General features: G+C 32.6%; 1 protein-coding gene across 2 annotated transcripts; it reads left to right on the forward strand.

Annotated features, from left to right (window-relative positions):
- The first annotated feature begins 12,557 nt into the window (after positions 1-12,557).
- On the forward strand, positions 12,558-13,689 carry LOC121778509 (glycine cleavage system H protein, mitochondrial-like). 2 transcript variants are annotated; one of them, XM_042175873.1, is made up of 4 exons: positions 12,558-12,756; positions 12,860-12,948; positions 13,018-13,188; positions 13,356-13,493. In XM_042175873.1, the coding sequence occupies exons 1-4, from the start codon at positions 12,663-12,665 to the stop codon at positions 13,428-13,430; spliced, it is 429 nt and encodes a 142-aa protein (XP_042031807.1). In that variant the 5' UTR covers positions 12,558-12,662; the 3' UTR covers positions 13,431-13,493. The 2 variants fall into 2 exon arrangements, with proteins under 2 accessions (XP_042031807.1, XP_042031806.1); XM_042175872.1 differs by having other exon boundaries at positions 12,566-12,756; positions 13,455-13,689.
- The last annotated feature ends 1,509 nt before the right edge of the window (positions 13,690-15,198 follow it).

A 15,198-nucleotide genomic window follows, 5' to 3' on the forward strand; every position in this document is an offset into this window, starting at 1 on the left:
TCATTTTATCAATTCAAAGTATCATTCTATCAGTAAAAAATATCATTTTATCGGCTCAAAGTATCATTCTATCCGGTAAAACTATGATTTTGTCAACTCAGAGTATCATTCTATCGGCCAAAGTATCATTTTATCAACTCAGAGTATCATTCTATCAGTCAAAACTATCATTTTATGCAGTAAATCAAACATTTATAAACAAAAATATCATTTTATCAACTCAAAGTATCATTCTATCAGTCAGAAATATCATTTTATCGGATGTAAGTATCATGTTGTCATTTTATCCAGCAAAACTATGATTTTGTCAACTCAGAATCATTCTACCGGCAAAAGTATCATTTTATCAACTCAGAGTATCATTCTATCAGTCAAAACTATCATTTTATGCAGTAAATCTAACATTTATAAACAAAAGTATCATTTTATCAACTCAAAGTATCAATCTATCAGTCAGAAATATTATTTTATCGGATGCAAGTATCATTTTGTCATTTTATAGGTTAGAAATATGATTTTATCTACTGCGAGTAACATTTATCATTTTATAAACTCAGAGTATCATTCTATTCGGCAAAACTATTATTTTATATAGTAAACCTAACATTTATAAGCCAAAAGTATCATTTTATCAACGTATCATTCTATCCAGTAAAACTATCATTTTTTTGTCATTTTATCAGCTTATATGCCATTTCTTCAGCTTTTATATAATTTTATAAGGTTAGATTATCATTTTATCAGGTTAAAGTTTCATTTTATGACGAATGTATCATTTTATCAATTCAAAGTATCATTCTATCAGTCAGAAATATCATTTTATCGGCTTAGAGTATCTTTTGTCATTTTATCCCGCAAAATTCAGAGTATCATTCTATCGGCAAAAGTATCATTTTATCAACTCAGAGTATCATTCTATCAATCAAAACTATCATTTTAGGCAGTAAATCTAACATTTATAAACAAAAGTATCATTTTATCAACACAAAGTATCATTCTATCAGTCAGAAAGATCATTTTATCGGATGCAAGTATCATTTTGTCATTTTATCTGGCAAAACTATGATTTTGTCAACTCAGAGTATCATTCTATCGGCAAAAGTATCATTTTATTAACTCAGAGTATCATTCTATCTGTCAAAACTATCATTTTATGTTGTAAACCTAACATTTATAAGCCAAAAGTATCATTTTATCAACTTAAAGTATCATTCTATCATTCAGAAATATCATTTTATCGGCTGCAAGTATCATTTTGTCATTTTATAGGTTAGAAATATGATTTTATCTACTGCGAGTAACATTTAACATTTTATAAACTCGGAGTATCATTCTATTCGGCAAAACTATCATTTTATATAGTAAACCTAACATTTATAAGCCAAAAGTATCATTTTATGAACTTAAAGTATCATTCTATCCGGCAAAACTATCATTTTATCATTTTTTTGTCATTTTATCAGCTTATATGCCATTTCTTCCGCTTATATATCATTTTATAAGGTTAGATTATCATTTTATCAGGTTAAAGTTTTATTTTATGACGAATGTATCATTTTATAAACAAAAGTATCATTTTATCGATTCAAAGTATCATTCTATCAGTCAGAAATATCATTTTATCGGCTCAGAGTATCATTTTGTCATTTTATAAAACTATCATTTTATGCAGTAAATCTAACATTTATAAACAAAAGTATCATTTTATCAACTTAAAGTATCATTCTATCTGTCAGAAATATCATTTTATCGGCTGCAAGTATCATTTTGTCATTTTATAGGTTAGAAATATGATTTTATCTACTGCGAGTAACATTTATCATTTTATAAACTCTGATTATCATTCTATCCAGCAAAACTATCATTTTATATAGTAAACCTAACATTTATAAGCCAAAAATATCTATCATTTTATCGGCTGAAATTATCATTTTATTGGCTGAAAGTATCAGTTTATATCAAATGGCTTCAATCTGCCTTCTCATTGAATCTACCACAATTTCTTGAATCATGATGACCCATCTCATGACATTTACCACACCGTCGTTTTGGCTTATTTGCTTTCTTTATTGCACTCTCCCTCTTTGATACCCTGTCACTAGCCGATCCTTTGGTACGAACAACATCTGGAGGACGTACATCAATTACATCAGGTACTGTCATTCCTTAAAAATTCTCAACCATCTTTTTCTTTTCAATGACTGAAGGTGTTGCACAATTTCCAAATATATGCTCTTCCAAATCATCAAGACCAGCACATAACAAAGACAGATGATCCATACTTCCCTCAGACTTTTGGACTAATCGATAAAAGTTGGAGAACAACTTTTTCTTAACTTCCTGTTTTTCATCGAAATCTGCAAGGTAAAAGATAACATTATTACAATAAATACTATCATTTCAATGACTGAAAAATAGAGTTTTTACAAATAAGGTTAAAATTGGAGCTCACGTTCAAATGATAGTTGCTCCTCAAATGGTAGACTATGGGCTGCCTTTAGTAAAGGGCTCTTCAACCACCTTCGACCAAAATATTTCTCAGGAATGAGATTAGCAGACTTATTCTTCAACAAACAAAATATATGACAGCATAACAAACAATTCTGGAAAACTTCTTACAACTACAGTCGAATGTGTCTTGCTTACAATCATACTTAACATCCCATGTTCTACCATATTGGTCCTTGACCTTATGCATCTTGATGTTATCCTCAACAGTTATCGAAACAATCTCACATACCATACTTATTTCCTTTTGTACATATTTGGAAATAGAATCAGTGTAGATTGTAGATGCATGCTTCTCAATAGGCAATTGGGTTGACAAATCAGGAATAGTTGAGTAATCCAAGTAGTTCAATCGTGAATTGGCATTCCTTTGATCTCCCACAGCACAGTTAAAGAAATTGATGAACTGTACAAGATTTGCACGAGGCTTTGTGTAGTTTTTAAAAAAGCTATTTTCTGATTCAGACATCGATGTAGTCCTAAGAAGCGACCCCATGGGAAAATCTTGAAAATAAGCAGGAACCCAGAATTCTCTATCTTCAAACATCGATCCAAACCAGTGGACGTCTTCTAATCCATACCGTTCCATAATATCATTCCATATTATATCAAACTCATCAGGCTCTAACAAATTAGACCAAACACATGCATTAAACTCTTTTTTGAAATCTTCACTACCAAGCAAGGATTTGAGCAACTTATCTGACACCTTAACCATAATATGCCACATGCACCATCGGTGCCTTGTTTGTAAAAGTACTTGTTGAACAGCAAGTTTCATCCCCCAATCTTGATCAATGATAATCATTTTGGGTGCAACCCCCATACATCGAACAAAACAGCCAAACAACCAAGAATATGAGTCTCTACCTTCACTTGATAACAATCCAGCTCCAAATGTAACTGCTCTGGAATGGTTATCTTTTCCAGTGAATGGAGCAAAAATCATGCAATACCTTCAAAACATAACATAAAAATGAGTTATATTTTCATGCATACAGAAAAGTATCAGTTATCAGCTATAACTATCATTTTATCAGCAAAAAGTATCATTGTATCCACTGAAATATAATTATATCAGCAAAAAGGTATCATTGTATCATCAAAAAGTATCATTTTAGGTCTATTAGCAACAAAAGTAATATACCTGTTAGTGTTGTATGTTGAATCAAATGAAAATATATCTCCAAACATATGATAATTTCGTCTTGAAATAGCATCAGCCCAGAAGAGTTTAGTTAACTTTCCATGAGATCCTATCTCAATTTCATAATAGAAGGCATCAGATAATTCCTTTTGAGAACGCATATAATCAAAAATCATTTGAGCATCTGAACCATCAATATTGGACATGATATCACGATAACCATTTCTAATATCAATAATATCACATCCAACATTTTCAGGTCCACCCATTATCTCCTTCAAAAGTTTGAATGTTTGAGTGGGACCAATATTACACCTGCCACAATCCTCCATAAAACTTCGATGGATAGGATCCAGACTGTGATTGGCCGTCATAAAATGACTATGCTCATCCGCAACCATTAAGTGATTATGATACTCAACAAACTGATAAAACTCATACCCGCTGCTAATACCATCTAAAAAATATCTCAAGTTGAGCTTAGCAAGACATTCACACCTAAACGACCGACACCTACGCTTCTTAACAGACACTTCAGTTGATTTGGATATATGACCAGGTATAAAACTCTTAGAGCCCTGTCTGCTGCAACCCAAATACTGCCACTTAATAATACCATGAACTGATTTGTTGCCCAGTTTACGAATGCCAAAACCAACTGAACGGGCATAGTGTTCATCGAAACCAGATGCTTCTACTAATGTATTGAATTTCATACCACTCATTGGCTTCAAGCATCATCACAAACAGGAATGTACAAACCTACAAATCAGTAAAAGTATCATTTTATCAACTCAGAGTATCATTTTATTAGGAAAAACTATCATCAGAAAAAGTATCATTTTATAAACTCAGAATGTCATTGTATCCGGAAAAACTATCATTTTATGCTGCAAACCTAAAATTTATAAGCCAAAAGTATCATCTTAACACATAATCGGCACAATACATAATATACAAACCTACAAAGCAGTAAATGTATCATTTTATCAACTCAGAATATCATTTTTATAAGGTTACTGTAATTTTATCCGCTTAAATTATCATTTTATCAAGTAAAAGTATCATTTTATTAAACAAAAATGTCATTTTATACACCAAAAATAACTATCATTCTATCTTCTGAAAGTATCATTCTATCCGGCAAAACTATCATTTTATGCAGTACACCTAACATTTATAAGCAAAAAGTATCATTTTATTAACTCAGAGTATCATTCTATCCGGAAAAAACTATCATTTTTATAAGGTTACTGTCATTTTATCCGCTTAAATTATCATTTTATCAGGTAAAAGTATCATTTTATTAAACAAAAATATCATTTTATACACCAAAAATACATATCATTCTATCTGCTGAAAGTATCATTCTATCCGGCAAAACTATCATTTTATACAGTATACCTAATATTTATAAGCAAAAAGTATCTTTATATTAACTCAGAGTATCATTCTGTCCGGAAAAAACTATGATTTTTATAAGGTTACTGTCATTTTATCCGCTTAAATTATCATTTTATCAGGGAAAAGTATCATTTTATTTAACAAAAATGTCATTTTATACACCAAAATACATATAATTCTATCTGCTGAAAGTATCATTCTATTCGGCAAAACTATCATTTTATGCAGTATACCTAACATTTATAAGCAAAAAGTATCATTTTATTAACTCAGAGTATCATTCTATCCGGCAAAACTATCATTTTATGAGTTTTATTTCATTTTATCCGCTTAAATTATCATTTTATCAGGGAAAAGTATCATTTTATTAAACAAAAATGTCATTTTATACACCAAAAATACTTATCATTCTATCTGCTGAAAGTATCATTCTATCTGGTAAAACTATCATTTTATGCAGTATACCTAACATTTATAAGCAAAAAGTATCATTTTATTAACTCAGAGTATCATTCTATCCGGCAAAAAACTATCATTTTATCAGTTTTATGTCATTTTGTCACGTTAAAGTATCATTTTATCAGTTTTATGCCAATTCTTCAGCGAAACTATCATTTTTATAAGGTTATTGTCATTTTATCCGCTTAGATTATCATTTTATCAGGTAAAAATGTCATTTTATGACAAATGTATCATTTTATAAACAAAAGTATCATTTTATGTGCTAAAAGTAACATTTTGTTAACAGCACAGGTTGCAAAACTATCAACTCAGAATATCATTGTATCCGGCAAAACTATCATTTGAAAAAGTATCATTTTATCAACTCAGAATATCATTGTATCCGGCAAAACTATCATTTTATGCTGCAAACCTAAATTTTATAAGCCAAAACTATCATCTTAACACAAAAAAGGCAATACATAATTTAATTAAATAAGAATTTCAGTACATCAGAAACATAAACCAATCGACAGCTAATATTCATCAAAAATCAAATTCAATACATGAATAAATTAAAATATGAACACAATCAATAAGCTAAATAATAGATAATGATTGTTACCTTCGTTATTTGCTACGTTCTCCATCGAAGCAAATTCTGACAGCTATTGAACAGATAATCAATGAAAATCTGGAGATTATGGAATAATGAACCAAATTGGAAGGAAATCTGGAGTCTATTAAAATAATCGGAAGGAAATCTGAAGTCTATTGAAATAATCGGAATGAAATCTGGAGTCTATGGAAATAATCGGAAGAAAATCTAGAGATTATGGAAATCTAGAGATTATGGAAATCTAAAACCAAATCGCGGAGAATAGGAAAGAATCGAACTGAGAAAGAGAGAAAGAATGGAGCGAAATTCAGAAATTTAAATGAGGGAAATGATATATTTACCCCCGCGCCTTTTTTTTATGAAGTAAATATAAGTTTGAATCTCAACCACAATATTAGAAAATATGTGTGGTTCAGATTTGGTTATAGGGTTATTACGATATTTAGGGGTTATCATATGATCACAAATATATATATATATATATATATATATATATATATATATATATATATAGGGTTGTGATCAATGTCGAACCAATGTTAAAGACCGAACTAGAGACCAAATCTGGGCCATTAGATCTAGTTTTTTTGATGAGATGTGCTGCTGTGTAAATTTTTCGGTCTTCATTACAAGCCCATTTTACTTCATTGTATAGATTTATTACTTCATTCCGTACGTAATACCTTGAAACTACAGCATGTTTTTACTTTCTTCCAGTAGGTTTTGAAATGATTCAACATATGTTTCATTTGAATTCATTGACCTGAGTTTTTACTTTATTTACATTAAAAAATGCAATTTATTCAAGTGCGTTTATTACTTCATTTAGAAACGTTATTACTTCATTGGATAAGGTTTTTACTTCATTCCAATAGGACTTCACATACTTCATTCCAATAATTTATTGCATCATTCCATGTGTTTATTACATCATATCAGCGTTGTGGCGGTGGTGATAGATATTGTAGAGAGAAAGAACGACACGCGACGGCGAAACCGCATTTACGTACTGGAATGAAGTAATAATCCTACTGGAATGAAGTAAAAACCTACTGGAATGAAGTAAAAACCTACTGGAATGAATTTAAATCTTTGTAACATGTTTGTATGACTTATTTACCTTCGGATGAATTAAAATAGGCTCGTGATGAAGGTGAAAATAAATTATAAATTTGTGCCTCTCATCCATAAAAAACTAGATCAAAAAACCCTAATTTGGTATGGTTCGGTGGTTCGGTCTTTAAGAGTGGATTTGTGAATAATGGAACTCTATATATATATATATATATATATATATATATAGGGTAGTGATCAAGATATAACTAATCTTAAGGGTATAACTAGAGAACAAATCTCAGCCACACATCTTAATGGAACAAATATTATTAATTTTAATAAAATAAAATATGCTGAGGGTATTTTTGGAAATTACTTTCTGAATTAAAACATGCGATCAAATTACGCGAAATCTTCCAAATATGCGATCCTTTCTTCTTCCAAATCGTAATTCTGAGCTGGGGGTGGCGTCGGAGAGGATACTGGCGGCGGTGGGGGAGCTGGCAAAGGCGATCGGGGCGGAGGGGCTGTTGGCGGATTCAATCGTCGCGCCAATGCTGAAAAAACCCCAAATCAAAACCTACCTCTACGTCGGACTCACCGGAATCAGCGTCGGCGGGTAAGGAGACGCAACGATGAGCTGCCGTAGAAGAGAAGCGGAGTTTCGGAACAAGAGCGGGGCGCGGTGGCTGTAGGCTCTAAGATTCATCTTCGATATAGTTAGTTTCCGTCTACGTTTAATGTTACTGATGTATCTTGTGATTTTACTACACTCTTGTTTACAAAACATCACTCTTGTTCTGATTTTACTTCACTCTTGTTCTGATTTCACTTCACTCTTGTTCACAAAACACATCACTCTTGTTCTGATTTCACTTCACTCTTGTTCACAAAACACATCACTCTTGTTCTGATTTCACTTCACTCTTGTTCTGATTTTACTTCTCTCTTGTTCACAAAATACATCACTCTTGTTCTGATTTCACTTCACTCTTGTTCACAAAACACATCACTCTTGTTCTGATTTCACTTCACTCTTGTTCACAAAACACATCACTCTTGTTCTGATTTCACTTTACTCTTGTTCTGATTTTACTTCACTCTTGTTCACAAAACACATCACTCTTGTTCTGATTTTACTTCACTCTTGTTTACAAAACATCACTCTTGTTCTGATTTTACTTCACTCTTGTTCACAAAACACATCACTCTTGTTCTGATTTTACTTCACTCTTGTTCACAAAACACATCACTCTTATTATGATTTTACTTCACTCTTGTTCACAAAACACATCACTTTTATTGTGATTTTACTTCACTCTTGTTTACAAAACATCACTCTTGTTCTGATTTTACTTCACTCTTGTTCACAAAACACATCACTCTTGTTCTGATTTCACTTCACTCTTGTACACAAAACACATCACTCTTGTTCTGATTTCACTTCACTCTTGTTCTGATTTTACTTCACTCTTGTTCACAAAACACATCACTCTTGTTCTGATTTTACTTCACTCTTGTTTACAAAACACATCACTCTTAGCATGATTTTACTTCACTTTTCACTCTTAGCATGATTATTTTTGGGACAATTCAACATTGATATTATAATTAGATCAGAGCAAGAAGAAACAGAAAGGGGCTACATCTGAAATGCATAGCTAAAATCTCACAAAATTCAAATACTACACTACATCCCATCATAAAAATTGCAACGATAGCTTATCACCTAATGTTAATTCCCTAATTAAAGGAAATCAAAACTAAGAAAAACAGAAGATAAATTGGGAAATGCAGGCTAAATTATATCATAGATCTGTGTGTTCCCGCTCGGGGTCAGATGCCACGATCATGTGCGACAAGATGTCGTAGAGCGGCCCGCCCTTGGCCATCGCCTCCTTCTTCTCCTTGATCACCGCGATGAGCTCCTTCCGGAGCGCCGCCGCCGCCTTGTTGACGGTGGCGGTGTTGTTGGCCGCTGGAAGAGTGATGATTGGAGACACCGATGCAGATTCCTTCGTCGGGGAAAGAGAGTCACTTGAATCGCGAAAATATTGATAATTTCCAATCGAATTCCTCTTCAATCGGACGAATCGGCGGTAGGAGAGCTGAGAACTATTTTGTAGGAGAAGGAAGAGGAGGAGAAGAGAAGAATGCGGTTTCTTTTTCAAATGCCAATGATGTAATCTAATTTTGGATGTGCAATGACCATTATACCCCCGCCTTATTATTGTGGAGTAAATTTGTGATTGAGGGAACTAATATCTCATTAAATTCAAAAATTAATACTAGCCCTTGATTTTTTTGATCTTGTGGCTATTATTTGTTCTCTAGTTATATGGTTAAGAGGTGTTTGCCATAGATCATGACCATATATATATATATATATATGTGACCATATATATATATATATATATATATATGGATGTATTCATTTCCTTTTCCTATATTTCCTCCTTTTTCCTTCTTAATATCAACCATTAGATTAGAGAAATGGACGGTCCAGATCAACATTGGGTAATTAATCCCGTGTTGCATTATTTGTCATATTTTGTGCATTATGAGGGTACAATAGTAATCTAATAATGGCTGGAAACCGCTACGAATAATGCACCACATGGTCACGAGTAATGCATATAATTGCCTATATAATGCACAATATGTGAACTGCAATGCATACGAACAAGATGTGCTGTGTTATGATGTTTGACACACGTTTCTTGTTTCCCCTAAGGGTTTAATAAGCTTAGGGGCTAGGGTATAGTACGTAGACATGTATGTAATCTTCACATGGTAACGAGTAATGCATATAATTGACTATATAATGCGCAATTTGTGAACTGCAATGCATACGAACAAGATGTGATGTGTTATGATGTTTGACACACGTTTCTTGTTTCCCCTAAGGGTTTAATAAGCTTAGGGGCTAGGGTATAGTACGTACGCATTAATAACAAATTATAAAACGATACGAATAATTCACCAAATTGTCACGAGTAATGGATGTTATTAACTATATAATGCACAATATGTGAACTGCAATGCATACGAATAAGATGTACCATGTTATGTTGTTTGACACACGTTTCTTGTTTCCCCTAAGGGTTTAATAAGCTTAGGGGCTAGGGTATAGTACGTAGACATTACTAAATGCACGTATGTAATCTTCAATCCGTTGATTAACCCATATACACAATACCTCTAATAATGCATAATATACTGAGATAATGACAATTAACAGCTACATAATGCACTACCTAAACCAAATAATGCACATACGTATATTCCAATAACAACAATTTGTTAGTAATGTCTACGTACTATACCCTATCCCCTAAGCTTATTAAACCCTTAGGGAAACAAGAAATGTGTGTCAAACATCATAACATGGTACATCTTATTCGTATGCATTGCAGTTCACATATTGTGCATTATATAGTTAATAACATCCATTACTCGTGACAATTTGGTGAATTATTCGTATCGTTTTATAATTTGTTATTAATGCGTACGTACTATACCCTAGCCCCTAAGCTTATTAAACCCTTAGGGGAAACAAGAAACGTGTGTCAAACATCATAACACAACACATCTTGTTCGTATGCATTGCAGTTCACAAATTGTGCATTATATAGTCAATTATATCCATTACTCGTTACCATGTGAAGATTACATACGTGTCTACGTACTATACCCTAGCCCCTAAGCTTATTAAACCCTTAGGGGAAACAAGAAACGTGTGTCCAAACATCATAACATGGTACATCTTATTCGTATGCATTGCAGTTCACATATTGTGCATTATATAGTCAATTATATGCATTACTCGTGACCATGTGGTGCATTATTCGCAGATACCAAAATGTGGCAGTTACTTTTCCGTCAAATGTCAATAATAACCATGTAATGCATACAACCACCTTCTATAATGCAACACGGAACCAGTTTTATAGAATCAATCTGATCCGTTGATGCCTTAGATCTAACGCGTAATATTAAGAAGGAAAAAGGATCTAAGATGTGAAAAGGAGAATAACGCTCCCCTATATATATATATACATACTCTTGCTTACAAAATATTATTTGCATTCACTTGATATTTAGCTCCCAAGGATGTCTTGAAAGTAACTACTTGCACTTTATTTTCCGACAAAATACTTAGGTTATCCCAAATTTGACATCACAACAATACTTCTCATAAGAAGTACAACAATTACAATACGGAAAGGAGCTTAGTAAGTTTTATTACTCTAATTAAATCCGATTTATCTTGAAAGAAGGGATCGAAAATTTGGGGTGTCATAATATAATTATTATCGAACCCCAGTTAATTTGAAGCCTTTTGGGTGGGATTCAACAACAAATCCGTATACCCAATACGAATAATACTCTATTAAACTAAATTTACAGTTGACAGTCTTAACAATTTTGAAACTATATTTAGAGTTTTTTTTTATTTTTGTTGTAAGATTCTTTTACACATAGTGTTCCCCCTCTATTTTTTCGGAATTTAGGAATTATAATTCAAATATACATGGATTGAGCCAATTCTCAGTTCGGATATAATTGCATTACACCGACATGATAAATGTTCCTAACATTTTTGAAATTATATTTGGAGTTTTTTTGTATTATTCTTTTGTTGTAAGATTCTTTTACACATAGTGTTCCCTCTAATTTTTTGCGGAATTTAGGGATTATAATCAAATATATATGGATTTAGCCAATTCACAGTTCGGATATAATTGCATTACACCGACATGATAAATGTCTTACACGGTTACACCAACCCAATTATTAAACTACAGATATATAGTACTAGTACAAATGATCGTAAAAAAGAAACCAAATAATTTTGAAATTGGAGAGATGCGATAGTGAGAACAGCCTACCCAAATGCTACTGCCCACAATTCATTAATCATTACAATAGAAACTACACAAAATATTTGATGGCCAGTCATATTAATAATAACGAAATTCGATTTATGAATTGCAATTATCATAGATTAACTAATTACCGATCACTGAGCTAAGTATTTCACATCCCACAAACAAATAAAATAACATTGTATATAACTTCGAATTAGAGAAACAAAAACTGAAAGATTATTGTATGTGTTTAGTGTGATGATAACATCACCACTCATTTTCAAATCAACAAATTTTGTAATACTAGTACAATACAAACATAATGAAAACATCGACTATGCACATTTCAAGTAACCTCTACATTTTCAAATTGAGTAATATATTAAATAAGAAGAAATTTTAAAAAAAGAAGAAGCAAATCTATGAATTTTTTTAATTAAAGGCAACTGGTGTGAAAGAATGTGATGAGTTAGAAAGATAGGCTTTTATTTTCCACCATTCATCAAAGATAATAGATGGGAGAAAAAAACTATTATCTTGAAACCCTTTTTCTTTTCCTGCTTTTTTGCTCTCAAAAAACAAAGAGAGGGAGAGGGGCTTAAGAAGATAACAGAAAATGGCACTTAGAATGTGGGCTTCTTCTACAGCAAATGCTCTGAGACTCTCAACTTGTGCTTCAAAATCTCCTGCCTTTAGAGCCTTTTCAACTGGTTTTTTTTAACTTGACCTTCAAAAATCTTTTTTTTTGTTTTTTTTTAAATTTTGAAAGAATGCTATCTATGCTACTTAACATATATGTTGGTGATTTTGCAGTGTTGGATGATTTGAAGTATGCTTCTTCGCATGAATGGGTGAAGCATGATGGCCCTGTGGCCACCATTGGAATCACAGACCATGCACAGGTGAGCTTCTCTCTCTTTCTCAATCATATAAATTCTGAGTTGTTGAGAATGTATTATGTATGTATTCAGGAGCATTTAGGAGAACTTGTGTTCGTGGAGCTGCCAGAGCCCGGGAAGGAAGTGAAACAAGGCACTGGGTTTGGAGCCGTCGAGAGTGTGAAGGCCACCAGTGATGTGAACTCTCCCATCTCCGGTGAGGTGGTCGAGATCAACTCCAAGCTAGCCGACTCCCCCGGATTGGTAAGTAATAGTTATTCTTTAATCCAATCTATCAATCTATTGTCTCATCACACATGCCCTACACATGATATAAGAAAATGATGTTTAGTAAATTAAAATAAGAGAGAATAAAGTAAGATAAATAAAATTATTATTTTTTTGCTAAAAAAATGACTCACTTATAATAGGGTAGGGACGATTCAAAAAGAACTAGACTTGATTATGGCCGGACAGATGGAGCACAAGAAAGAGAACTTTGCTAATTTATGTTGTGTTTTGTGATGAAGATTAACACAAGTCCATATGAAGAGGGATGGATGATCAAGGTGAAGCCAAGTAATCCTTCAGAGCTTGCAAACTTGATGGGATCCAAAGAATACATTAAATTCTGTGAAGAAGAAGATGCTGCTCACTAATCGTTTTTCTGTCCTTTTTTCTCTTTAATTTCTTTTTTGGCTGTCCAAAACTGAATTTCATAATTTTAAGCTGTATATTAAATAAGTTCCGGTTAATTCATTATTAGTAATCTTGCCTGTTGTTATGCTTGTAGCTTTGTGGACAACTTTAACGAAAGCCATAGCTACATTTATTATTCCAATACTGAAGGGAGATGAATTTTCCTAAAAAACTAACATTGGAGGGGAAAAAACAAAACTAAAAGAAAACATTATTTTATTCGTTTTAGTAGTCAACTACTTATTTGACATTATTTAAATATACCCTTGAAAAATTTTTGAACATACCCTTATATAGTTGGCAAATGGGAGCCTGGCCCAAGCCCCAACATGGCATGGCCCAATTAATTTGGGGCTCGGCTCAGCCAGGCCCACCACTAATGTGGGGGAGGCTAAGCTAAGTTTCTTTATAAGAGTATAAATTATGCGGTTCAATATTTCAGCCATTTATTATATACTCCTTCTATTCCATTATAAACGATCAATTTTTTATTTTGGGTTATTCCAGCATAAGGGATTAATTTTATTTAAAAAAAATATTTTTTCCTTTTTTACTTTACTCTCTTCATTTAACTTAATAAATATTATTTTCTTAAATCACGTGCTGAAAAGAAGTTGATAGTTTGTAGCAGGATGAATGGTGTAATTATTTGTATATATTTCAAGCATATAATAACACCACTCCAGCTAAATGAAAAGTTGATCTAGATTCATCTTATAAGTAGAACTACAAAATCTAGTCATAAAAAAAAAGAATTTTAAGTTTTTTAAGGTGAACATCAAAATGAAGAGTTGGTTAGCTATCTTTAACCATGTACTCTTTCCGTTTCATAAAAATAGATATTTTGGGATGACATAAAATTTGATCACAATTAATAAAGGAGAGAGAAAAAGAAAAAAATTATTGAATTATTGTCTAACGAAGAAAAGCCCAACCTCGTCACCGGAAAAAAATTGTCAAAAATAAACGTCGACTATTTTTTGTAGGAAATACAAAAATGAAAGAATACCCATTTCTATAAGCAGGTGGAGTAATTTTGTATTCGTACCAGGACTCCAGTGGGGGTCATGACATTGAGCATGAGATTTATAAAAAACATGCTATTGGAATCTTGAATTTAAGATGTCCGGTCAATAAAATTTGATCAATAATAAATGTGACGAGATATTTAATTTTTAGAAATTAAATGATATAGCGTCGATCTACGTTCCGCGTAGATGACCGTAGCATATTCACTTTCTCAAATCCGATTCCCGGTGAGTGAGAAAAATTGGATTAAAGTTAGTCACATTGTAGCTTTTAATAAAGCTATGAGATTAAAGCTTAGAGAGTAATTAACTAGTGTTAATTATCCCACATAGGAGATGAGACACATCTTTTAATGTGTATTTATTAAGTGACTTTACTACACTTAATAATTATAGTGAACTAAGATGGGTTGAAGAGCCCACGCGCGCCGAGCAGAGCCGTGCCCGTGCCCGCGCACGCCCTTGTTCTTGCTCTTGCTCTTGGGCTTGGTTCTTGGGCTTGTCCCTGAACCCAAACTTAATGTTTTGGACCAACGCTTAGTCAGCA

This window comes from Salvia splendens, chromosome 19 (genome assembly GCF_004379255.2).
Source record: "Salvia splendens isolate huo1 chromosome 19, SspV2, whole genome shotgun sequence".
Taxonomy (NCBI): domain Eukaryota; kingdom Viridiplantae; phylum Streptophyta; class Magnoliopsida; order Lamiales; family Lamiaceae; genus Salvia; species Salvia splendens.

What these genes read in the sequence shown, in the direction of transcription:
- LOC121778509 (XM_042175872.1), top strand. Translation starts at nt 12,663, where the DNA reads ATGGCACTTAGAATGTGGGCTTCTTCTACAGCAAATGCTCTGAGACTC. An exon ending in CTTTAGAGCCTTTTCAACTG is followed by an intron (nt 12,757 to 12,859) that starts GTTTTTTTTAAC and finishes GTGATTTTGCAG; the next exon opens with TGTTGGATGATTTGAAGTAT. An exon ending in TAGCCGACTCCCCCGGATTG is followed by an intron (nt 13,189 to 13,454) that starts GTAAGTAATAGT and finishes TTTGTGATGAAG; the next exon opens with ATTAACACAAGTCCATATGA.